Source organism: Castor canadensis, chromosome 4 (assembly GCF_047511655.1).
Source record: "Castor canadensis chromosome 4, mCasCan1.hap1v2, whole genome shotgun sequence".
Lineage (NCBI taxonomy): Eukaryota > Metazoa > Chordata > Mammalia > Rodentia > Castoridae > Castor > Castor canadensis.
The window spans coordinates 184,896,295-184,922,620 of NC_133389.1; the positions used below are offsets into that span (position 1 = coordinate 184,896,295).

Consider the following 26,326-nt stretch of genomic DNA (forward strand, 5'->3'; position numbering starts at 1 on the left):
AGCAGCATCTATAGGGCATCTGTTGAAACTCTGTAAGGCTTTTCTCCTCCTGTGGAAGGAGTTCATCTCACAAGGCATCAAAGAACTTGCCAGTCAACACTCCTGGCTCTAGTTAGCACCGTGCCATCAACATGGTAAACCAGCCTGACACTGCTAATACATCCAGATGAGGACGACCCCCAGGCCTGCCTTGTGCCCCAAGAGGGAGGGTTGACATGGCCCTGTCTTCTTCTGGGTGGATGCAAACTATTTCTGGTCCTCCCCTCTAATGGGACAGTTAAGACTGTGTCCTGGGTCAGTCTGCAGGGAGCGAGTTCCAGGAGCCCTGTCCCCATGTTCCACTGCAGACCATGTGTCTAGCACAGTGCCTGGGTTTCAGGCGACCACGTGGCTAGGCTTGTGTAATCCCCCGTCCCTCACCATGATCCACCTTATTCCTACCAGGGCCATCCTACTGAGCTAGACGTTGAAGGGGACATTGCATTCTGCTACTATGCTCTGATAAGATGTGTTTATGCCCTGAGTTATTTTGGCTGTGCAGTAGGGATGGTTTGTAAATGTTCCCGTGGCCTTTCCTTCTATCACAACTCTCATTTCTGGTAAGTATGGTTATCTTGAGTCACACTCAACACCAAGAAAATGACCAGGGTGGGCCTGAGTCCATGATGAATCAGATATGGACAAAGCTCCCTCTCTCATGGGGGGAAATTGTGATGTGATTCCATGTTCCCTTGTGTCGGTGCCAGCTCAGACTCTGATCCCACATCCTTCAGTGGCCCCAAGCACTACCTTTCCTTGTGTAGTTACTCTGGCACATGCCATCAGACTTTGGAAGAGGCTGGAGCTGCTCCCTTCCCAGATCCCTGGGTGCCACCCACAGCTCAGAAGCCAGAGTTGATGCCACCTAGTGCCCAAAGACAGTGGGAAATAGAAAATGCCTGCTGACTGGGGTATATGAAGGACCCTGGCAGCGGGTGGCTGCAGTGGGCTGATGACAGGTTGTGAGTGGGGAGTAGGGCAGTGGGAATGGGGGAGAGGCATCAGTCACCAGGAGAGAAGACCCCTGGCCTTCCACAGAGTCACGGGAAGCAGGTGGGCTCATGGGCTGGCAGCAGGAGCTGGGAGGCCCTCCACTGAACTTCAGTCCCCTCTGAACCAGGAGGTGGGGACACTTGGGCAGGGTTCACTCACAGAGAATGGGAGGGTTTGATTTGTTCCTTGCACACAAGTCTCTTCTGCTTCTAGGTTTCTATATTTCCACTTAGACGTACAGAAAGTGGGGACCCTCTCCACTGTGTAATTGGGTATTAATTCAAGGCCAGGTACACAGCATTTCATCATCAAGGAGGGCATACAGCACAGGTAGGGCCACACTCTCAGGCTCCATCTCCTACAATCTCAGCTTTGCTGACAGCATCAGACAGGATGGATCCACAGATGTCCATGAGGCACATGCACCTCTACCCCAGGCCCTCAGCCCAGAGACACAGCAGCTTCCTGGAGGCCAGTACTGGCAGCACTGTCAGTCACTAAGAGCTGTTCCCTGGACAAGGGTCCTTGGGAACAAAGTCCTTCCATCACCTACCTCAAAGAAAAGCCCACCCCTTCTCCAAATGTCCCAGAAGCCTCCTATGGGGTGGCAGAGACCAGGCGGTCCAGCTCAGCTCTCTTCACTGCCCAGAGCCTTGGTCTTCCCAAAGACGCTCTGCATAGCCAAGATACGATCCTCATCCTGGATGTTGAAGACCTGGAACTGAGACAAGCCAAAGAGAGGGTCACAGAGGCACCAGGCCACACCCAGCACACAGCGCCCCCCTGACCACTGGGCTTCTTGTCACTGAGTCTCCACCTGGATGGTCATCCCCATAGGTGGACCGACCACAGTGACCTCCCTTTGATGGTCCTTCATCACACATAGGTGTCTCTGGCACAGGCCTGACATGAAGGAGGCCCCCACTAAGTGCCCCACCCCCCACCCAGAGCACACAGGACTGTCGAGAGCCTGGAGCAGGCCTACCCCGTCCCTGCAGACAGAGTCACAATTCCTAAAGGGGGAGTTTGCTAAAACAGGATGGAGAAGACCAGCAACACCATCTGGCCACGCCAGGCCTCACTGCTGCTGGCACAGGTTGGCCAAGACGACATGTCAGATGTGCCCCAGAAGGGAATGTTCTCCTGGTGTAAGAGCGAGGGGCAGCCTTTGCAGGAGTAGCAGGAGTGGGCTTTATGAGAGTGGGAGGGGCAGCCTGCATAGCACCCAGGCACCCTAAACAGCAGGCCAGAGGATACAAGGTCCCCAGGGTATGGCCACAGTATTCCCAGGTGCAAGACTATGCAGGAAATGAATCCCTGAGGCCTAGGGAAGGCGGCACCCTTCATGAGGAAGAGGCCCAGGGAAGGGGGAAGGGTCCTAAGTGTCTGCCAGCTGTGGGAGTGAGGGTGATTCTGTGGGAACTGGGGACAGTCTCAGTCCCCAAAGAACAGCCTGGGCCTGTGGGGCCACTGAAGGGGACACTCAAGAGGACCCCCAGTCATCACATATTTCCCCCACTCTATCCAGAGGATTGACCTCACCCCAACTGACCTCAGGCTCCTGACCCGGCAGGGAGTGGCCAGGGTGCTAGACCAGAGCTCTGTCCCCTCACTCCTGTGACACTGGGCCTGAGGCTGCAGCCAGCTGCACCCACCTTGTCCAGCAGGACATCGAAGTAGGCAGTGGTCCAGTAGGCAGGGTCATCTGCAGGCAGCTGCAGGAGTGCCTTGACCCCATTGTCAATGCGTGGTGGGAGGCCGCGGCCCAGGTGGGTGACATGGATGCGCAGAGATGCCTCGGGCTGGCTTGCGAAGCTCTCCACGTGCTGGTAGATGGCACTGAGGTTCAGGCTGTCGCCCTGAAGCAGGTTGCATCCAGGGTGGAGGAAGTGGGGCAGGTTCCTGGTGGCCAGGCAGCAGAGCAGCACCACCAATAAGCGATACACAGAGCCCTGCAGCTCCACCCAGTCTTCTGGGGCTGGGAAGAGCACCGAGGCCCACAACAGCACCGTCTGTGGGACAGCAGGTCAGGTCTGACTGTGGGCTGCACTGGGCCAATCCCCCATCCCAGTCCTTCTCACTAGGCCACCCACCTGCCTGGTACCCAGCCTGCTCCCATCAGCTTCTCTGTTCCTCCATAGCCAGTAGAGGCCCCTTCTTTCTTCTCCTCTTGCCCCTCCATTGAGCTCCTGCTCAAACTCTGCAGCCCAACCCAAGGGAACTGGGGCTCCCCCTCTCCTCCATCCTGCCCTGAAGATGCTGCTCAAGCCCCTCCCCTGTCTCTGAGCTACATTTCTGAATCCTCAGGCCCCCCTCTTTCCACCAGCCCCCAGCACCTCTCAGCTGTTTGGGGACCAGACCCCAAGCAACCATTGGAAGCTGGCCTCAGGTGCAGGTCTAAGAGAGCAGCGAGCAGCCTGAGTTCTCACAGGGGACTCAGCAGAGCGATTGCCTGATGAAAGGTCAGCCCACCTGTTCTTCAACACCTGAGCCAAGGGGAGTGCTGTCTCAATCTAGGGAGCTCCAGGGAGGGGCTGGCCTGGTAGGGACCCCAAGACTACACAGCCCCATCTGCTTCCCCTCACTGCCTTGTGTGTGTGTGTGTGTGTGTGTGTGTGTGTGTGTGTGTGTGTGTGTGTGTGTTTGGAGGGTGGCCCTGCCCTTCCTTATTCTTCTCAGTGCTGGGCAGTCACAAGGCCCTTGTGAGACATAATTCTGACAGAGCATCCAGCACCCAGGGAGCAGTGGGAAGGGACTCCATGCTCCTACAGGCCCTGGGGACAGAATCCACTCCAGGGATGGAATGTTCACAAACCCAAGGTTTGACCCAACAGTGTTGCAGGGCTGACAGAGCCTCTGAGGTCACTGGCCCAGGAACAGCAAAGGCCAGCCCAGTGTGCCACAGCTTCCTTCAGTCACACCTGCCAAACATCACTACCTCGCTTCCTCAGAACCCAGAATCCTCCTGACACCTGTGGAGCTGCTGGGAGGGTGGTACCCTTCCCTTTGCCATCTGGTCCCAGACTCAGGCAGACAAAGCAGAGTAGAAGTGGGTGCCCGAATGCTCCCACACACATACCTTCAGGTGGTCAAAGGTCAGGCCGGAGATCTGGCCACCACCTCGCCATTTCTCAAGGTTCACCCGGTCCAGGATGGAGAGGCTGTCCAGGCGGTGGCCCTGGAGTGAGCCCAGCACACCAAGCAGCCGTGTGAGCAAGTAGCTAGTGGAAATCCTGAAAGCAAGACCCACCCAGTCAGGCTTGGGATCCTCTTGGTGCCAGGCACCCAGTTTATTGCCATAAAGAAAAGCCTTAACTCCTGTTGCTCCCCAATATCAGAGCCCCTGAGCCCCATGGAAGATATCATGCCCTGATAGTGGCCATGAAAGGCCTCACCTTGTCCCATTTCTAACTCAGAGCTGTTCAGCATAGAGAGCTAGGCCAGGATACAGAGGCATGCAGGGAACCTGCACCCCCAGGTCCACTACCTTCTGCATAGTCAGGAAAGTGTCTTTCAGACCTGCCCAGGTTGGGCAGCAGCACCTGTTCAGTGGAGTCCTAGCCTGGCAGGAGGTGTAGGGTCCACCCAGCATCCACTCAGCAAACCCAAGCACTCCCCCACAGGCAGCCAGGGTACATCCCACAGGCTCAGGATCCCCTTCCTGATCCTCCTCCACCGGAGGGCCTCAATTTGTGCTTGCTGAACCAACCAAAAGGATAGAACCCCCCCACTCCACATGGAGACTCAGCCTTGCTCAGTCACCAGCTCCCACAGCAGGTCTTTAGAGCATAAGGTATGGCAGGGAACAGGCCATTTTCTCATCTGCTTGCCTGCAATGACTGCTCAGCCCAGCCCTTTGCCTTCCTTTGTGGGCAGCTGGTCACTCAGCAAGTCTGGATGCAGCTGTGTGTGAGGGATCAGCTGGGATGTGGGGTGGAGGTGCCCACAGGGGCTCTGCTGAGGCTTCAGAGGGGCACCAGCAGGCCACATGAGTGAGCTGGGTAAATCATCCAGGACAGATCTCTAACACCGTGCGTGTAGGGTACGGCCTGAGGTGTCAGATCTCAAGGCACTCAGTGTCCAGCCCTTGGCTTGGGTCTCAAAGAGGCTCAGCCTCTCTTCCCTCCTTCCCTCCCTCTCACAGACACTGACACAGATGTAGAGATTCTCATCAAGCTCACAGGCTCTTGGAGACAGAAGCTGGGGACCCAAGGAGAGGCTGCTGGCAGCCAGGGCGAGCAGGGCCAGTGGGTGGGGAGCATCTGTAGCTGTGCAGCCCCAGTTGGGGAACCTCACGGGTAGGGCACTGTAGCCTTCGAATGGTAATCCAGATGGAAATTACTAGCAAGCCGCAGTGCTAGCTTCACTGGTCTGACCATCCTCATCACCTGGGAGCTACGATAGCCTGGACATGTCCTCTCTGCTGCGGACGACCCGGAGCAAAGGCAGCAAGCTAAGTCAGAGTTCCACGCAGATTTCCACACTGGCTCGCTCATCTTAGCCAGATTGGTTACCTCCCTACTTGGGAGAGAACAAGCTGTGCCCTCCCTGAGCTCCCAGTGGGTCACTCGGCATCCTGCTGTAAGGAAGCCCTGCAGGTCCTTAATTCCCTGAGACCCCAGTGACCTCAGCAGGACACAGATGCCCACAGCACAGAGGCAGGCAGCAGACACTGCAGATCCTTCTGCCTGGAGTGAGGAGAGCACCAGATGGCAGCCTCCTTCCTGCCACCTCCCCAGGACCCCAAAGACCCAGCAGGGGCATCTACCTCCAGTGTTGGGTGCTGGCAGGCACCAGGTCCACCCCATGGCTGGCAATCCTTCTCAAGGTGCCTTCAGGGAATCCGGGTGTCAACTGGGCCCCATCCAGGGCTGGCACTCTGTGCTTCCTCCTCACCACGGGCACAACGTTGAAGCAGATCTTTCTCCAACCACTGAACACGATCAAGGACAGGTGGAGCTGCCCCTCCTTTAGGCTGTCTGCATTCAGCGAACCTACAGAGACCTGCAGTCAGTCCAGCTGTGCCCTTCTGGAGGGCCCCACCTCTGCCCAGGATGCTCCACCTGCCACCCTCACTGCCCTGTCCTCACACCTGCAGGCTGTTGCACCTCTGCCCATGCAGGAGCTGTGGCCGAGCGATCAGATGGCCAGATGGCCCTGCCTGCTGCACAGTGATACTAATGGCTTCTTCATGAGCTTCCTCTGCCAGGCAGATGCTCAGACCCATTCACTGTCCAGGCTGGGTTCAGGAGTGAGCTCAGACCCCAAGAAGCAGTACCCAAGACCAAGTGCAACTCGGCACATTTGAAACTGGGACTCTACAAAGGGGTGTTACTGGACTTCCTCTAGTCCTCTCCACCCACTGTGTGGCTCGGAGCCTGTAGCTGTCGTTGCAGAACCATCAGGAATGGGCTCATCTTCACTCTGACGACTTCTGCACGCTGCCTAAGCATCTCCCCAGTGTCTCCTCAGTCTTCAAGAAAAGCCGTGGGGTGCTCTTAGGGTGCCTGCTTTCCTCCCCTGGGCCTGGGCACTTCCCAGATACTGATGGAATCTGCAGAGGACAGCCTTGGGCTGCTGAGCCTTCTGCAGTGCCTGGAGGATCACATTCCCCTTCCTGTGGCCAGGAAGGACAGATGGACATGACAGCCCAGCCCTCGTCTAGGGGAGCCCAGTGCTGGCAAGGGTCCAACACAGGCAGAATCTCTCCTGATTACAATTTGTACCTCCTTCCCCCATCCCTAGACTCAGCTCTAGGGCTATCCCACGCTGCATACTGATCCTCGTACTACATGGAAAGGACTGCACAGCAAAGGCCAGGCCAGGCCAGGACCCAGGTCCAGGAAAGGCCTTGGTGGTCTGGAAGGAGGCATGGCTTGGGTGACTCTGTTTCTAGGCTTCCCTGGCCCATCAGGCAGACTGTGGACAAGCCTGGCCGTTCCAGGTGACTTTCTCAAACTCCAGTCTTTGCTCTAGAATCTGCCACCGCTGTCACCCCATTGATAATACATACTGGCTGAAAGACTTACCGCTCCTCTCCCAAGCAGGAACCACCAAGGACTCAACCTAACACCCACGAGTCCCCAGACCACCCAGGGGGTCATTTTGGGGGTAGTGGGTGGGGAGCTGGTGTCCCTAGGAGCCCTCTGGCCTTCTGCCTCAGTGTCCTTCTTTCCCCAGAATAAATCTACCAGAGTGAGAGAGGTGAGGTTTTCCTGGGCACCAGAGACACCCACACCACTGGCTCTGCCCACACAGGTGGGGAAGGAGTAGTCTCCCCTCCCCAGCCTTTCCCTAGGTCTGAACAAGGGCCCTGGGCCTGAGGTCAGGATGACCAACCCACTGGGAGCAGGGTGTGCCTGAAAGAAATCCCCAACACAAGCCTTGGAGAAAGGCTGCCACTGTGAGTGAGAGTGGGGCAGTGTTCCCACCACTGCCAGCCCTGAGGATCCTTCAGGAAGTAACCTGGGCTTCCTCCTGTGGACCCCTCAGCGCCCACATCTCTTGAAGGCAGCTCTTAGGCCACCCCCTAGGATACTCCATCCACAGGGACCTCAGTTTCCCCATCAGTGAATGGAAATAAGTGATCCCAGGGCCCTCTCAGCTCATCACTTGAGGTGCTGTCATCCACAGCCACCTGGTGGCTTTATCTCCTTTCTTCCGTTGGTCACACATTTTGTCTATGAAATGGCAGCTTGGAAGGTGGCCAACCACACCTGTGCTTGTTGGGCCACCACAGCCCCGGCTGGTCTCACCGGTTCCAAGATGGGGGCACTGAACTCTGTCAGCTCAGCTTCTTGCTTCCCTTTTAAGGTAAGTGTCGGAAGCAATGCCTGGAACTTTTCACAGGCCCAGCTCAGCCACAGCAGCTGGACCAGAGGGAGTATGGGTTGGGCACAGGGGCCTGGTGTTTGCTATCTCAGTCAGAAAGCAACTTGAATATGTGAAGAAGGGCCTGGTGGCTTAGATTTTCCCCCATGGCCCAGAGCCTGGCAGAGACTTTGTTCATCCCAATAGGTGGGTCTGTCCCCTGGGAGGGGTAGGCCCTACAGGTGACAGGGCCAAGAAGGAACACGCATGTTAGGCCAGGCCAGAAGACAGAAATAGTCCTGCCAAGCCACCTACAGTAATTAGAAGTTTCAGGAGATGACCAGATAAGATGCCCAAAAGGTTGGAGGAGCACCAGACACTAACCAGACAGCTAATGACAGTCTCCCGCCACCTGAGAGGTAAGTCGCCTGCCCCAGGACACCTATCTGGTGGGCCAATGGATTCTGATGGGTACCCTTTCCCCAGAACCCCTAGGAGCCCCAGAAGAAAGGGTGATACCGCCAGCCCAGGTGGCAAAGGACCCTGGAGGTGCAGTTAGGCCAGGGCTCCCTCTGTGGTCACCTACTTCCTGACCTCATTGGTGCACACGATGGATAGAAGAAAACCAAGGACGTGACTTGAGACAACAAATCCACGAGAGGAAGTGGCAGCTGTCACTGTCACATGCCCATCCTCTCCCAAGAAAGCAAAATATGGTTTCAGTTCCCTAGTGCTGTGGCAGGACAGCCTGACATCCTCATCCTGACTCCTAGGAGGATGGGCTTCCTCACTGTGTCCCCACTGTCCTGGCCTCACAGTCTGTGCCTGTCCTTCTAGCCACTGTCTCCTGAAGGAAACCTGCTGCTTCTGGCCCTGCAGAAACCCTACACACCAGGGGCTCAGACCCCTCAGATTACATCATACACAGTCCCCAGGGGCCAGTCACGCCCTGTGTCTTCAGACGCAATGACCACACACGTGCACACACACACACACACACACACAGTGGGCAGGTACGCCTCTGAGCACACAACCACACAGTGTGCACACCCACAAGCATCACACTCATGTGCACACACAGACAGGGATGCAGAGTGACCTTATGGCTACCTGGTGGGATGAGGCCATGGTGTTTGCAGTGCACAATGGCTGCCACCAGAAGGTCCTTGAGGACATGCAGGACCTTGCTGGGCACAATGTGACCACAGCACTTGGCATTGCTCTCCGAGGCAGCAGTGAAGACGTCGTCAGTCATCCACAGCTCCAGGCCAGCTGCATCCCTGGGGATGCCCAGATGGCAGAGTGCAGGGCTGTCCCCTGGCTTGGTGGCATCCATCTCTTCAATCAGGAGAGCTTCAGCATCCACCCACAAGGGCACCTCCAGGTCCAGTGGGTCCTCTGAAGAACGCAGGGCAAACTGGAAAGTCTCCAGGTCGCGAGAGTAGTCCACAATGAAGCGGGGGTCCAGGGCGTGCACACGCTCGAGCACAGTAAGCAGCACGTTCTCAGCACATTGGTAGTCCTGGGCACGATGTGCCTCCCTTGACTGGATGGCCAGCAGGTAGTGGTGCCACAGAGACACCTGCTCAGCCATGGCTGGGGCCAGGGGATAGGTAGCAGACATCTCTGTTGCGGGTGGCAGAAGGCAAGGGCCAGTGGCCCTTGGGGACCACTCTGCAGGCTGGTGTGGACTGGCTGGGAGGAGCAGGAGGTGCCTGCCCAAGTGAGGAGAAGGTCTGAAGGTGGGGCTTAGTTCCCCATGAGCAGAATTCCAGAGTGACAGGCTCCGTGTAGCAGGTTAAATAGCTGAACCAGGGCCAAGGCCTTTGAAGTAGGGGTGAGTCAGCTACCAGCAATTAGGAATGTCCCAGGAGGCTGTCCAGGGAGGTGGAGGCCAGGCCTGGTTACCACTCTCCTTTCTTCCTTCTCCCTCCCACCAGATTAGGCCCTGAATCTCAGGCCCAAAACACAGCAGCATGTCATGGTCAGGCTCAGAATGTCGTTGGAGAAGCCAATAGGCAGGTGGCAGGGTCTCTCCCCTGCCCCAGCCTCCCTGCCAGGCTAGGGGGAACATGGGAGCCCCATGGTTCAGATAAGAGGCACAATGGCTGCCCAGACCCCTTTGTGGGGCTGTGGCCTCACTAAAACTGTTTGGAAAGCAATAAGCCTCAGCCCAGACAGCGTCTCCACGGACACCTGTGTTCCCCTGCGCCCTTTTACCCTGCCTGAAAGGGAGTGGCCTCAAACAGCTAGAAATCCTCCCTTCCCCCACCTGTCATCTAGATAAGCTGGTCAGCCTGGGACCCTTGGAATGCCCACCTTGCCCTCTAACCTCCTACCTGAGAAAAGCTGGCACCCACCTGGCCTGGGAGCTGGAGCCGTCAAGTTCCGGGGAAAGTGGCCTCCTGTTTCTGCTTTGCCAGCTGGAAAGCATCGCCCTACAGGCCCCTCTGCACCTGCCAGGCTCTGCCCACCACCGCCTCCCTGCTCAGTGCTGTGCAAGTCCCAACCAGCAGAAGGGAGCCACCCCCTCCAACCTTTGGCCTCCAGTAGTGGCTGTGTGCAGAGGGAGCTCAGCCACTAATGTGTCTGCAAACAGTCTACAGGAAGATGGCCCCACACAAGCATCACAGGGAAACCACTCTGCAGACACCCATGCCTGGCCTCAGACCTCGAGAGCTACGCCGAATCAAGCTACCAGATTGGGGAGAGAGCACTTACTTCCTGCTGTTGAAAACCTGAGGGGTGCAGGCCCAAGAGAGCAGGGTTCTACTCCCAGACCTCCAGAAGCAAGGACAGGTTTCCTTGTCAGACCCAACCTGGCCATGTGCAGGGCTGCTCAGAGCACTCTGTACCTCCCCCAGTGCAGCTGCTCAGGTTCCAGGGCCCTGGCCACTTCTGAATCCCACATGCTGCCCTTGTCATGGTCCATAGCACTGTGGGAGTTAGGCCCTACCGCAAAGCACCAGGGTTCTACAGTTCTGGACAGCCCAGTCCTGATCCTCAGTCTTGGCAGTGGGACTTGGGCAACAAGATCCTGTCCTGATCAGAGCCTGGGCTTCGATGGGCGTCTCCAGCTTCCCCAGACCCACTTGATCTCATGGCAGTCTTCCAAATCCACCCAGAAGACCCAGTCATCCCTGTTTACCCAAAGCCCCCAGGCTCTGCATCCCAAAGAAGGAGGCTACCTCAGCTTCCCATGTGCCAGGCTGCCCCATCTGGCATCATCTCCCTTCCAGTGACCTGGCAGGCCCCAGTGTTCCCCAGACCTCAGCTCAAGTCAGACTCTCCAACAGGCCTGTCCTTCCCTTGGCCCCTCCGGTGGGTGGTAAATGCCCCTGTGAGCTCCCTGTGGCTGGGACAGGGTCAGTCTCACTGTGTCCCGGATCTGAGCTGACTGCCTGCACATAGAGTGGACAACACTGGAAATGGTGGACAAATAGGAAGCTGGACTTGGGCTCTGTCTTGACCTACAAGGATGGAACAGAAAGACCAGCAGAGAGGGAACAAGGTGGGGTTGCTGGCCACCGGGATATAGCATCTGACCTGGCCAGATTTTGGTCATCAAGTAACCATGTACTTCAGAAGCCTAAGAGCCACCCAGGGCTGCCATCCTGCAAACCCCAGGAGGGGTGGTATGTCAAATAGGGGGACAGGGATGATGAGGCCAGAGTGGTCAGTACAGCCAGTGAATCCAGTGAGCTCCATGAGGTCTTGGTAACAAGGACTAGCCACTAACACATGTATTTGTATAAGTTTAACTTCTCAGGATCACTCATGGACAAGCACAAGGATCCCGTATTTCAAGAATTCCCAGATGCACTCAGAAAGACTGGGTGAGGAGGGAACACTCCAGCCTTAACAGAGTCTGTGAAATGGTTCTCAGGGAAGTACATTTTGCACATTGCCTGGTGATGACAGACCGGGGCAGGGAGGGGAGGGTTATTGCTTGGAGCTGGTATGCAGGTTCCCTGGGCTGCCATCAGATCACCACAGATGGGCAGCTCACCACAGCAGACATGACCTCCACAGCTCAGAGGCCAGAAGGTCAAGGTGTCAGTGATTGAGCTTCCTCCAGCTCTGGATAGTGTCACTCCATTTCTGTCAACATCCTCAGGAGTTCCTCCCTTTGTGCATGTGTCTTCTGCCTGTCTCTTACAGGGACAGTCAAGATGGCACCCAGGGCCACTGAACAATTCCAGTAATCTCATGTCCCAGCTCCCAATCCAATCACAGGCCTCACTCTTGCCTGGTTAGATGCTGTGAACAAGCTCTAGACACTAGAGTGGCCATTTTCCAGCCAGCTCCCATGGGCACCACCACATGCCTGGACCTCTGTGTGCTGTCACATGGGCCCTGCACTCACGTCCCCTCCACCAACCCTGCATGGCAACATTGATTTCCCAGCCCACCTGTCCAGGCCACTGTTACCAATTCTCCACCAGGCAGGTCTGTGTCAGCCTCCACAAATGACCAAGATGTGAGCATATATGAAGACAGATGCCAGTTAGTCCCTTAAGAAAGACCACTGAAGTCCACACTAGCCACTGACATCTGTGGAGACCCTGGGAAGAACACAGGGTGGGCAGTGACCTTTCTCTCTAGGACATTGTGGTCTGACAGGTGCCCAGCACCTCTTGCTGCTCTGGCTCAGGTGTGGATGCAGAAATACAGGTCTGAAGGACACATGTGCTCAGGGGTCCGTCTCCATGTGGCCCAGGTGAGTCACCTCTCTGTCTGGGCTTGAAGTCCTTGACTAAGAATTGAGCAGGCCACACAAAATGTGCTCCTGGCCACCACCATGCTCTGACAGTGCCTGACATAGCCTCTGCCATGTAGAGCCTAGAAGTCCTTTGACACAGACACCTATCCTGGGGAAGCAAGTGTCCACACTGGTATGGGAAGCCTAGGCTCTAAGATGGAGCAACGAATCTCATCCATGCTGGACAAGCCTGAGTCCTCACTCCCAGCTGTGCCAGGTCCCTGTCACCTGTTCATCAAGGCCAGACAGGTAACCAATAAAGTGCAGAACACCCAATTAAGTTGGAGTTGCTCTGAGATTCCAATTTGACTTGCAGGGTCACAACCACAAGCATTACTTGTTCTCCAGAGTCTGCCCCCTCACTCAGGGAGCATCTGTAAAGTGGAGGGTGTAGCCCTCACCCAGAATAGGCAAAGCAAGGGAGAGATGACAGCCTTAGGAGTGACTTGGTACTCCCAGGCGGCTGACATCATTGCTGGTCCAGGCGCCTGCCCTTCAGCATACGAGAACCCCAGAATTGCTCTCTGCCCTAAGGCTGGTTTTCAAGGTGAACCCTCTGCAGGAAGCACGGACGCTGGGGACAGGGAGCTGTGGTAGACTTGGGGCATGCGGACAGTCCTGTTTGGCTGTAGCTGCTGGAGGAGAGGAGGGTGATTGCTCCAGTGGGTGAGGTCCCAGCTCAGGAGGCAGCTCTGGCCCCAGTGGGGCTGCTGTGGAGTAGCCATCCAGCCAAGGGTGAGAGATGAGCAAGGTTGGCTGTGTCACTCACTGAACCAGCTTTTCTGGGGGAAATCAGATGTCCATAGTAACCCAGCAAGCCACCCCAGGGAGCTGGAAGGATAAGCAAGTTAAAAAATCACCAATGTGGGCTGAAGCCAGCCCAGGTCTTCCAGGTGACCCCAGTGCCATTGTCCAGCTGATGACCACCTCAAGCTGATCTGCTTCTTGTTTGCTGGAATTTGGGAAGTCTAGGGACTGAGGAGAAAAACTGGCAGAGCGGGGGGAACCAGGAGAGGAAGCGGCTGAAGGCTGTGGGCTTTCAGCTTCACCAGACCTGAGGGGCTCCAGATAGGACCCAGAGCTGCACCTTTCTGGTCGAATCTTTTTTTTTTTTTTTCATGTAGCTGGAACATGGCAGCCAGAGCCCTGCAGTGCTCAGGCTAAGGCCATGGGAAGGCCCTTACCTCTTCTGGGACCCTTACCTGCCTGGGCCTCACTAGAGACTCTCAACAGCCTGGTGAAAGACTGGGCAGGAGTGGTGACCCTAAGTGAGAAGGCCTCACAGGGAGGGAGGCTAAGCCGTGTGGGAGTGGGGCAGCCCATTCTACCGGCCTGGCTTCCACAGAGGGGTCAAAGTCACACAGGAGACCATTTGCCCTGCCCGCCCCTCACTGAAGCTTGTAGCTGGTAGTGCAGGCTGCTCACTCAGGCCTCACCTTATCCTCCCCTCATCACTCACCATATCTATTATTGGACCTCAGACTGCCTGGGCCCCAGCACCTATGACACTGTGTGCAGAGAACCCACAGGACACAAAGCTCCCCTGTCTGGTGACTTCTTGAGGCAGGTTCCACGGGGTATAGGACTTGAGCATTTTACAGAGCCCAGGTGCTGAATCACTGCCTTGCAGCCCAGAGGCCATCCTCACCCCCGCCCCCGCATCGCTGCCCAGACACTGCAGAACAGCGCTGTCCTCCCTCCCTGGCGCACAGGGAGATGTGGAGGCCATGGGTGGAAGAGGCCTATGCAAAGGGGTAGGGCAGAAGACAGAGTGAGGAAGGGGCTCTCAGGCAATATTTTCTCAGGCTGGGGAAGCCCATTGTGGGTCAGCTCAGGCACACATAGTACACAAGAAGACCTGGCTCTGCCTGTCCCAAGGCCAATTCAGTCAGCCTGCAGTCAGACCAGAGACCCCACCCCACCCCAGTCCTCCAGGTTGCAGAATCTGTGGCAAGGCCTGGGTGCAACATTGGCTACATTCCCTTCAAGTGCAGAGTGTGTGGGAAAAGAATCTGCCCCGTGTGTGTAACAGTGGTTTTTTGTTTAGTTTGGGTGGGGCTTTTTTGTGGGGGAATAGGCTTTCTATTGTGATAAATTTTATTGTAATAAACCTACCATTTTAACCATTTGATGTGTGCAGATAGGTGGCATCAAGAATGTTCACATGAAACCAGGTGTGGTGGCCCATACCTGTAATCCTTGCTTCTTGGGAGACTGAGATCAGGAGGTTTGCCGTTTGAGGCCAGCCCTGGCAAAAAGTTAGCAAGACGCCATCTCAACCAATAGCTGGGCACAGTGACACATGCCTCTCATCCTAACCATGCAGAGGACTGAGATCAGGGGGATCACGGTTCCAGGCCAACATGGCAAAAATGTTCTTGAGACCCCATCTCAACAGAAGAAAGCTATGCATGGTGGCACACACCTGTCATCCCAGCTACTGGAGGAAGGGTAAAATAGAAGGATCATGGTCCAGACCTGCCTAGGCAAAAACAAGATTCTATCTCCAAAATAACCAGAGGGAAAAGGACTAGACATGTGGTTCAAGTGATACAGCCCCTGCCTAGGAGGCATGAAGCCCTGAGTTTGGCCCCAATACAGAAGAGAGAGAGAGACTTTCATATTGGTGTGCAGCAATATGTTCACCTGGGAAAATAGAAACTCTGTCCCCATTAAAACACTAACTCCCTCCCAGCCTGTGGCAATCACCTTCTACTTCTGTCTCTGAGGGCTTTGGGGACCTCATATGTGTACAATCATACAGTGCTCATCTTTCTGTGACTGGCTTATTTCCATAATGTCCTCAAGTTTACCCTTGTAGTGCGGGCCAGAATTCCCCTCCTTTTAACACCGAATAATATTCTATCGTATAGATGGGCCATACATTGCTTGTGTATTCATGTATCAACGCACACAGGTTGTTTCTACCAGTTGGCTGTCATGAAGATTGATGCTATGAGTTTGGGTGCTCAAATACCTAGTCAAGTCTCTGCTTCCGTGTCTTTTGGGTACACACCCAGAAGTGGCATTGCTGAATCAATGGTATTAATTAAATGCTTAATGTTTTCAGGAACTGTCAGGCTGATTTTCAAGCCCCTTCACCATTTTACAGTCCCACCAGCAGTGCACGAGGGTTCCAATTTTTCCACATGGTCACCAGCAGTTACCTCCTGTCATCTTAATCATGTAAGGTGGCTTCTCATTACAGACTTTTGATCTTTACTTCCCTGAAGGTTTGTGGTGTCAAGCTTATTGGGCATTTGTACATCTTCTTTGGAGAAATGTCTATCACACTCTTGGCTCATTTTTTTAAATGTGTTGTTTTGTTGTTGAGTTGTAGGAATTCTTTACATATTCTGTCCCTTAATCCTGTATCAGAGAAATGATTTGCAAACCCTCCCTCTCATAATATTTTGTTACTGTTCTTTGATGTACGGAGGGTTTTTTTGCTTTGATAAAGTTTGGTTTATCTATTTTTGTTGTTGTTATCGTCTGTGCTTTTCACATGCAAGAAGTCATGACCATGGTCAATGTGCTGAGCCTTTCCTTAAGAGTTCCATAGTTTCCGTTCTTTCCTTTAGGTCCTTGAGCAGATCTTAATCCCAGCAGCCCCAACCCTTGTCAACCACCACAGGCAGCAGTGCCCTCCTGGCTCCTTTCCTCATTAGTCCCCAAGAACAGGCAGCAGAGGTCCCCAACCCACCCCAGCAGTTGTTCCCCAGGCAATATCCTCTGGCCACCCTTTGAGCAGGCAAACATGGGTGGGTGAAAGGCAAGGTCCTCTTCCACTCCAGGGATCCCCCAAACATGCAACATGCCCAGCTGGCTTCCCTTCATATCACCTACTGGCCCCATGAACACCATAACTTGCCAGCCCTGACCCCGACACTCCTGCAAAGGGAAGGGACCTTGGAAGTCCCATGAAATGTACTGTGTGTACTTCCTGTGTAAAGGCTAGGTGCCAGGAGGCCCCACTCCTGACCTCGGCTGACCTCTCACCTTCACTCAGCAGACTGGAATGAGGATCGCGTCCTGTGGCCTCAGCCTCACAGTGGCTCTGATGTGTCCTCTGAGCACGGTTCATGCAAGGGTCAAGTCTCGAGAAGAGGCAGAGGGTGTAAAGGAATGCAGCACCCTCTGTCTCAGTCCCATGGCCTCCAGGGCTGCCTGTCCACCCTTAATCACTCTGGAATCTGACTTGCTTTCTGTCATTGTCTTCAGTGACTTTGTGCCTCCGGGGACCAGGGCCGCCTGCAACCGGGGTGAACAGACAGAGCCACAAGGCGGCAGCGATTGCTCATGGGGAGCGGCTCCTGAGGCTGGCTGAGACTTAGCTGACCTGGGTCACATCCCCTTCGGTCTCTGTCCAAAGTGTGTGCCCTGCAGGTCCTGGACAGGAAGTAGCCTGTGCACACTGCCTGCTGAATCACAGCCCTGTTCTGGATCGAGCCTAATCACCAGCTCAGGCAAAGCCAGAGCCACTTCCTGGTACCAAGGTGGCCTCCCACCACTGTTGGTGAGTCTGTGTTGGCCCTGGTCATCTGCCCATGCCCAAGGCCAGCCTCTGTGCCCACATGACCCCACACAGACCCAGCACCACCTCAGCTGTAAACTGTCTCCCTGGAAACTGGAAATCCAAGTTTCTGAGGCTGTTCCTAGCAAGGCCTCCTCCGTGGAGGAACGAACAGTGACAATAGCCCCTCCACAAGGGCTTTTGAGCACAGAGGTGCCACCCTCTAGATGGCCACAGACAAGGCCAGAGGTGATCAGTGGACAGTGGAGCCAGATCATTCCCTTGACAGCTCTGGATGGAGTTCATTGCTCAGGCCTCAGGGAGGGAGTGTCAGGTCCAGAGTCCCGGGCTCAAGAGGCCTCTCCCTCAGGGAAGAACCTCACATAGACTTTATTCATTCCATAACACTTCTGGGGGCCATACCCAGGCACAGGGCTGAGGCCTGCCCTGAGGGCTGTCCTTGTCCTACACCACCAGCCCTGGACCAGGAGCCTCGTGCCTGGGTTCCAAGAAGTGAGGCCCAAGTGGTGTGCACAGGACCCAGATGGCCCCCAGTAACCAGGGAAGTCATGTCAGCTGGAGGGGGGGAAGAAGCAGGGACTGATCTTCAGGGGGAGCATCCCAGGACCTGGGGATGAGTGGAGAGGGCAAGAGGGTCTGCCTGTATTGGAGCAGGATGGCCCCACCATGGGGAACAACCCTCCAGTTTCCAGGACTTTCCCAGGAAGCCCCTCCTCCCTAGCAAACCCTACTGCCTGAACGAGGAGCCTGAGAATGACCAGGGAAAGCAGGGCCGTTGATGGAGACAGCCACGCCCAGGCAAGGCTGAAGCTGCGTTGACCCAGAGACCAGAACCATGGATTCACCACTCTTGCCTTTGAACATACCCCTGGACACATTCACAGCCAGCGAGAATTTTCTGACACTCAAGTCAAACACCTACCCTTGCCCACTGGCCCATGTGTGGGACTTCCACCTGGCTGGGCCCATTGACACTATCTTTGGTCTGGACACAGTCTTCCAGGTCATGGGATGCCTGCAAGGGCCCCTATTCCCACCACCACCTCAAGCTGTGTCCTCCAGGTCATCCCCAAACTTGGGCTTGTTCCTAGACAGTGAAATTTTATTCTGACTTGTCTAAGAGGACTTTGTGGATAGTCATCCTCCTTGGGTTCAGTCTTTAGGATGAAGTCCCATTGGCCTGACCCGCCATGTCCACAGAGACTTCCTGGACTCCAGGGATGCCATAGGTACCTCTGGGAGGCTGTCCAGGAGGTGTCCAGGCCATGACTGGACCATCTGGGGTCTGAAGCTGGAAGCATGTGGGCTCAGAGCACTGGGGGTCAGGGAGACTGATCAGGCCCACAGGGACTGTCCAGCGAAGTTCCACACTGGACACCTAGTGGGCCTGCATCCAGCCAGAGAGCCTGGCATGAGCCTGTGGCCAGGGGCACCCTGACAGTTATCCTCTCAAGAGGCGGGGAGCAGGGGACCCGGGGACCCCAGGAGAAGAGGAGAGCACAGGCACTTCTAGGGACAGCTTCCTTTGAGCACAAGCACCTCTCATTCCTGAATTTGGGGTCTAGGGAAGCAGCCTGGACCTGTCTGGCCCTTCCTTAACATAATTGGGGAAATGCACACAGAACCCCTGTGCATTTACCCTTACCCCCTGACCTCTGGGAAGACCGGAGACTACTGGGCTGATCCCAGAACTCAAGTCTCTGAGAGACACAAGGGTGCACTTCATCCCCAGAGCCCACTGAACAGGCTGGCCTCTCTCACAGGAAGGGTGGTCACTCGTGGCTACAGGGCCCATCTCTTATGGTTGCCCCTTGCTGAGCTGGGCTCCTGCCAGCATCAGCCTAACTCAAGGAGGTCCCAGCTTAGGAGGAGGAGCCCCTGAGAGGATCGACACAGGGTGAGGTGCTGGCACTGCTGCCTGGGGATGCTAGACCCAGTCCTGAGGCCTCAGGAACCTGGTCTGGAACAGGAACAACTAGCCTGGAGACCCCTGGTAAGTGTCCTGCCTGGCACAGTGAACACACTTCTCCTACAGACTCTCTACTCCCTGTACCGGCCAGGACCGGATCCCCCAAAAGACCTTATGGTTCAGGTGAGTGGGAAGAAATGCAACTTTGCACAGTTAGGGTCAAATGCACTCCAGGGACAGGTAAGCCTGGCAGGGGTCCAAGGGGGAAACCAGATGCCCGAAGGGCTCATCCACGTGTTCAGTAGAGAAGATGAGGATTCCTTTGCTTCTTGGGCAGGTGGCTTCCCTCCCCAGGCCCCAGTCTATCATCTGTGACATGCCATCACACTATTGACCAATAAGTTCCTTAACAAATGTTAAATAAAACTCATAGTTTGAGATTCTGGATGAAGACGAACCGTGGTTTGCACACCGACTCTTGGTGTGTGGTCAGCAAGAGAATGGCCCCTCTGAGAGGGAATGTGGGGTCTGAGGAGAGGCCAGCCCCTCCCTCAGGACAGCTTAACTCCAGGTCTCCAAGGAAACCGCTTCTGGCCAACAGCATTCCTTACTCCCCATAACAAGTCCTGTACTCCTGTTTCCAGGGAAACCCAGCCCTCAGCGTCCCGGTTGCCACAGCAACACCCATGGGCTTGTTTGGCGTGTGGTCTTGCCAATCAAGTTGGACTCCTAGGCTTAAGTGAACTCAGCACAGCAGGACTACGGCAGTTAACACCAGGTGCCCCACAGCAGGTGTGGGGTGGCACACAGAACTCCTGGCCAGGTGGGGCCCAAGAAGGAAGACTCACCAGAGAGCCGAGGCTCTGCTTTCTCTGAGGTTCTGTGCTCTGGCCCACAATGAGTTCCACCTCCAGTGAGCCTGGCGATGGGGACACTACCAAGCAGTCCCTGCTGGGGCTGGATGCTGTGATTCAGGTCAGTGGGGTGGTTGCCCTCCTATGCGTGTCCCTGAAGAGCAGGTCCCCAGAGCACTTTAGATGGGGTGCTGCGGGGCGGGGGGTGGAGGGGGGCAGCTAAGCCTCCATCTCCTAGGTGCACTTTCTACCTGCTCACACGTTCGGTGTAAGCATGACTGCTAGCACAGCACAGCTCAGGCCAGCCCCTCCAGGAGTGTCAGGCTTACAGCCTGCATGCCCAGAGTGGGAGGGACAGACACCCTCTGCACCGACATTCTGGGCTCCTCCACTCTCTTTGTGACCAGGTGTGGGAGCAGCTCAGCTTCTCTGGAGATGAGCTGCCCTTGCTGCCACGTCGGGGAGGGTATCCCTGATACCCATCCTATGAGTTCTAGAAACTCCACTTGCATTTGTCTTTATGGTACCCACCTGCAAGACAACAATGACCAGGAATCATTCCCAACTTCCCTGCCCCCGTTCCCAGAGCCCATCCACTACTTGTCCTGCTGTCCCTCCCTGTGCAACCCTGCACTGTTGTTATATGGTTTGGGCCACCACGGCAGGCTATCCCTACCCCTTGGGGATCCCAGTACATCCCAGCTGGACCAGCTGACTCAGAGCTGTTTATTAACCAAGCTCTCAGACCCTCCCTTGAAACCAGGCTGGGTGGGGAGGGTTGACGTGGCCTAAGGTAAACAATTCAGGTCCCCTGAAAAGAGTAATTGCCCACAAGTGGTACTGGGTGGCTAAATGACATGGTAGCTTCATTGTGCACACGAACACACTCACAGAGATGCCCACGCATGGACAGAACATGACACGGGCTGATGCAGATGATACAAGGTAGACAAGAGAGAGCTGGTGGGGGACCTTTGCCTGGGAGGCCACACTGTCCAGCTCTCTTGGGGTCTCAGGCTGAGTTATGATTGGCAGGCTGATTGAATGACGGATGACGGGAGGAAGGTCAGCACACTACAGTTTATAAGGTGCCTGCAGCTTTGCATCCCATTTAACCCTTTGGATCTAGGAAAACAGGCTAGAAAGTGGAAGAATTGTTTGTGGCAGCTGGCAGGTTTGAGGGAGAAACCCTGGATGATGACATCCAAGGGCATGGGTGCTGGCAAATGTGACTGAGAGGGGGCTTCTGCTTGCCCACAATCCCCACTGTCCCCTGGAAGCTGCCATCTAAAAGCCGCGTGGAGTCCCAATGAGCTCTGCGCTGCCGCCCAGCAACACCTGTTATTTGCACTGCAGTGATTGAGATCTCAGCGTAATTACACCAGGTGAGCAGGCAGCAGGCAGGCGCCACAAGATGCCCAGATAGGCTCGTCCAGACTGGTGGCGGGGCCGTAGGGACCGTCCAGCCTCTCTATCTACAGATGGGGAAACTGGGGTCTGGAAAAGGGCACAGCATCCTGCAAGACCAGGAGCATGGGCTTCAAGTGTGGCTCCCAGTGACTGGAGAACCCCTCCAGCCACTTCCACCTGCAGTGACTTCCAACCAGAGCTGCTCTCCCCTTGTCCTGTCTGCACCCTCTCCCCAGACACCTCTGCGCTGTGTCCTGGAGCACCTAGCCCCAGGCACCTTGAAAGCTGGAATTGGAGACAGGGAGCAGATCTGAAACCTTGAATTTGGACACTTGGGTGAGCAGGTTGGGCTTGGAGAGTTCAAAGACCCCAAAATTACACGTGGATGGTGTGGGGGTGCCTGCTCAGTGGGAAGGGGCATCCCTTCCTGAGTCCTAGAGCGGATCCTGATGGCTGGGCAGAGAAATGGGGTGGGAAGATTTCCCATTCTGAGCTTGGTCAGGTTAATATAGCATGGAACTTTTCAAACTGTTTCTTTTTTCACATTTATTGGCAAACGTTGTTGCTATGGTTTGGATGTGATTTGAGTGGGTCCCCCAAAGGCACACATGCTATGTGACAGTGATAAGTGGTAGGACCTGTAAAAGATGGGGTTAGGAGGAAGGTGTTAGGTCATGGGGTGCTGCTCTTAGGAGAGATTAACATAGTTTTCTAGAACCAAAGTCAGTTTCCTCATGAGTGGGTTGTTATAGAAAGAGCAGTCCTAGGCTGGCAAAGTGACTCAGGGGTAGAGCGCCTGCCTAACAAGCATGAGGCTCTGAGTTCAAGCCCCAGTACTACCAAAAGGATAGGAAGGAAGGGAGGGAGGGAGGGGAGGAAGGAGGGAACCTGAGACTGGGGTTGTATAACATAAAATTCACCATTTTAACCACTTTTAGCTACAGTTAGTACAGCCGTCCCTTCCATCCATCTCCGGAACTCTTCCATCTTCTCAAACTGAAACTCTGTCCCCATTAGACCCCAACTCCCCATCCTCCTCCCCAGCCCCTGGCACCCACCCTTGTACTTTCTGACTCTGTGGATCTGCCGGTTCTAGGAACCTCACGAAAATGGAATCACAGTGTTTGTCTTTCTGTGACTGGCTTATTTCACTCGGCAAATGTCCCCAGGGGGCATCTATGTGGTAGTGTGGGTCAGAATTTTCCCCCTGTCTGAAGGTGAATGACAGCACATCTCAGGGATGGACCACAGACTGCTGTCCATTACCTGTCGACAGACTGGCAGGCTGCTTCCACCTGGTGGCTCTGACGAATAATGCTGCTTTTCCCCAAGTCTAAGTTTCATCTACTCTCTGCTCTATCCAAAAATAAAAATAAAAGGGGACAGGAATTAGCGGAAGAATAGATTTATTCAAGACTGGCCCCAAGGAAAACAGAGGAGACTTCTCTGTCTCAGATCTCCATGGGGTGGGGAGTAGGGGGAAGGTGCCCGAGGCCTCATGGGACACACTGGTTACAATGAGACCACGGGTGGGAAATCCCCACACTGTTCAGTCTTTCTGGAAAGTCAACTTGGACCTGGGACCTCTACCTCTCGAGGCAGCACCTCATTTTCTTTTCAGACCAACACGTAACTTTTCTGTAAATCGGCTCAGGTGAACTGAGGAGGGGGAGGTGACACAATGCCTCTCTTTGGGCTTCGAATAACCCCTGAAAGTCATGGGTCCTTACACAACTGGGGAAAGCTCCCTTCCCTCTGCGGCACTGCATGACAAAGCCCACCAGGAGAGAAGCCTGGCCATCTTCCTGGCAAGCGTTGTTCCAGCGCTTCTCATTTCTCACACAGAGCTAAACACTAGGGCAGTGCTGTGAATCCACTCTTCTGCCTGCTGGACTACCACTGCCATCTATTTGAGTCTCTGGTTTCACTGAGGGTGGAGGAGTTTACATACCCAGAAGAGGAGCTGTGGGGTCATCTGCTAATTCTATAGTGAATCTTTTGAGGAACCGCCCTCCTGCTTTTCACAGCAGCTCCACTAATTTCTACTCCCACTTTCTTCTTCTTTTTAAAACGTGTGAATTGCCCTCTAAGCAAAACTTCAGCTACATGAACTGTTTTTATTTACATCACTTCTGCCTCCAACTAGGTGGGGTTTTCCTGACACACCAACCAAGTCCCCAGCTCTCTGAACACCACTGGGTGTCCTGCAAGTCAATTCAATTCTGATACCAGCTACTCCGTTAGTGCAGCCCCCAGGACTGACCATGTAAACCAGATTCAAGGCCAGAGGCCCAGCTGCAGGGGCCCACCTGTCAAGTCCAGCCACTTGCCCAATGACCCCACGTAAAGAGCAGTGGTAAAGGTCAGAAAAAGGAGATTTATTCATGGTACAGGCACACCTCAGGAAGAGGCAGAGTCAGCACTCAGCCTTTGGGGTACAAACGTGAGTTTCAGGTTTAAAAGAGGAAGAATCGGGGTGGGGGTGAGAGGTATACATGATCATTAAATGGTCCCAGGCAAAGTGTGGCCTGACTAATCATTACCAAGCAGTTCCCAAGAAGTGGTTATCACTGTTGTCACTTGAGGGGAGCCTTGTTTGGCGAGGTGGCCTGTCCTGCAGAGGCTCTGCTGTTCCTTTCCTTGGGGACAATTTCCATCCATCACCATGAAGAAGTTATGCATCAGTCCCATCCTTCCTGAATTCTAAGGTGACTGCAGGGAAGAGAGACTCCGGGTAAAGGAGATAGACAAAATGGAGGCAGGGATCCCAAGCGTTTATTCTGCTGTGAGCTAGTTCCTTTTGGGACATTGGCAGACCCAAGTGAGGGGCCAGGGCTTTTCAGTAAAAGCAGTTCACAAATACCTGTTGTAACCACTTGGGTCACCACCACAAGTCCAGCTGCCCTTCTGAATCTGTAAACCCCCACAACCCCTCCTCAGGTTCAGTAATTTGGCAGAACAGCTCACAGAACCCGGGAAGTCACTTTACCTACTAGATTACTAGCTTAAGGACACAATCAGGCACAGTCATGTGGAAGAGATGGGGGTACAGGGAACGGGTGTGGAGATGGCACCTCCTATTGGGGCACACCTCCTTACCAGCACCTTTGTCTTCACCAACCCAGAAGCTTTCCCCACCCCCTGGTTTAGGCTTTTACGGGAGCCTTATTACCTATGCATTTTTGATTAAATAATTGGCAAGGCCCCCAAGGTCTCAGGGGATGGAGCTGAAAGTTCCGGCCTCTAATCCTGTCCTGGTCTTCCTGGCAACCAGCCACTCCCTCCCCAGCTCCCTAGGGGCCCAGCCACCAGCTCACATGCCCATTCAAAAGACTCTCCTCTCCTCACCCCAGAGACTCCAAGGTGTAAGGGTCCAGGAGCTCAGGCCTCAGGGACAGGTGCTGCAAATGGCTGGAGAGTGACCCAACCAGAGTCACAGTACCCATCATAAGCACACCAGAAAAGGACGTGGCTGGCTCATCTCTGAGAGTCCTGGGCCGCTCATCTGGACAAGAGATCTGCTGTGCTGACCAGGCTGTCTCCATCCTCCCACTCAGAGGCCTCTCCTGCCCCTGGTCCTAGGATTGGCCTCCCTCCCCACATCGCTCCAATTCTCTCCCTTGCCTGGCTCACCTTCTCTGCTCCCTCCTCCCACCCCACCCACCACCCCATGCAGCCTTTGTCCTGGGCCTTTGCTTCCTCAGTGGTGCTCATGGACTGGTCCTGTGCCATCTAGCTGTTAGACTAATCAACCCGCCAAAGGTGGCACCCAGGAAGCCTGTGTGCTGGGACACAGGAACCAACAAGAAAGCATCCTCACACTCCAGAGCATTCCTTGCTATGAGTCATTTTGCAGTTAGTGATTCATACCTTTGTGGGTTCCAGCTGGGTTCTCAGTCATTCATGTCGGGAATGGTAGCTGAGCTTGTCTGCGTGCCAAAAATTGTGCTGGGGCTGGGGACCCAGACACGAGTGAGATATTGTCCCCTTTATCCACAATTCCTGCTCCAGTCCCCGGCCCTGTCTCGCCTTTAGGAGGCCCTGGGTTTATTTATTATTAGTTGAGAAACACAACTGGCACCTACAAGATGCAAGTTCCTGCCCCTGGTGCAATGCCCAGGCTGAGGGCTTGGCAGGCACATGGGTTAAACAGAGCCACCGCTGAGGCACTGCCTCTCTCAGGCTGGCTTTACCAGGTACAGAGCCTGGCAGGGCCTCATGCCTGGGCTTTCTGCAGCAGGCCAAGCTGTGGAAGGAAGGCAGCAGACATTAGCAGGCCAGGTTTGGATGGAGGCCTGTTTTCGGTCCTGTTCTTCCAGCTGGGCCTGCTCCTGGCAGGAATGGATCGCCCTGGAGGTAGGGATGGCTGGTGGGTACCCACTGCATGAACACAGGGAGGAGAGCCAGCTGTCCAGTCACTATCCCTCTAGGTATTTAGGGTCTAGGGGTAGGAGCCCAGTCCTAAAACAGGCCTTTGTGAATGGTGACTTTGAGCAAGTACCAAACCTGCCCCACCTCGCCTTCCCCACCCAGGAGGAGGAGACTAGAGTCCCTGATTCCCTCTGGAATATGTTGAGACACCTCAGCTCACCTGCCCTGCCTCACCTCACACACTGTCAGGGCCTCATTGTCCACAGATGGAGCCCCTGAGCCCAGCCTCCATTCTAGGAGCTGGAACAAGCAGCCCTCTTGCAGGGCCCTATATGGCCACAAGGCGGCACCAAGGGGCACCACTGGAGCTCCTCCTGCAGATCCTTGCAACAGGACAGTCCACCCTTGCAATTAACTGCACAAGGGCCAGGATTGGCCCCTCTGCTCTGCCTCCCTCACCAAGTCCTACTACTGCCACCCAAGGGTAGGGCCTGAGGCTGTGTCCTGGGTGCACTGGGGTTACCCACTGGACACCCCCACCCTCAGTGATTCTAAATGCAGGCATGGAAACCCTACCCCTCCTGCAGCTGTCTTCCTTACTTGGCATCCAGGTATGGGAGAACCTATCCTTTCTCCAGCCCAGA

The 26,326-nt window shown here is 55.0% G+C and overlaps 2 protein-coding genes across 4 annotated transcripts in view; one reads left to right on the forward strand and one right to left on the reverse strand.

Annotated features, from left to right (window-relative positions):
- Nucleotides 1-1,233: 1,233 nt before the first annotated feature.
- Nucleotides 1,234-10,303, reverse strand: Mab21l4 (mab-21 like 4). Of its 3 annotated transcripts, none has more exons than XM_074072232.1 (6): nucleotides 10,203-10,303; nucleotides 8,953-9,666; nucleotides 5,801-6,026; nucleotides 4,112-4,265; nucleotides 2,688-3,044; nucleotides 1,234-1,753 (listed from the first exon to the last, which is right to left on the reverse strand). In XM_074072232.1, the coding sequence occupies exons 2-6, from the start codon at nucleotides 9,464-9,466 to the stop codon at nucleotides 1,661-1,663; spliced, it is 1,344 nt and encodes a 447-aa protein (XP_073928333.1). In that variant the 5' UTR covers nucleotides 9,467-9,666; nucleotides 10,203-10,303; the 3' UTR covers nucleotides 1,234-1,660. The 3 variants fall into 3 exon arrangements, with proteins under 3 accessions (XP_073928333.1, XP_073928332.1, XP_020038652.2); XM_074072231.1 differs by having other exon boundaries at nucleotides 8,953-9,717; nucleotides 10,203-10,298; XM_020183063.2 differs by lacking the exon at nucleotides 10,203-10,303 and having other exon boundaries at nucleotides 8,953-10,167.
- A 9,463-nt stretch (nucleotides 10,304-19,766) lies between these two features.
- Crocc2 (ciliary rootlet coiled-coil, rootletin family member 2) overlaps nucleotides 19,767-26,326 on the forward strand; it is a 64,056-nt gene continuing 57,496 nt past the window's right edge. The window contains exon 1 of the mRNA XM_074072251.1: nucleotides 19,767-20,022. Coding sequence (XP_073928352.1) covers nucleotides 19,945-20,022 — 78 coding nt within the window. The 5' untranslated portion in view covers nucleotides 19,767-19,944. The remainder of the gene's footprint in view (nucleotides 20,023-26,326) is intronic.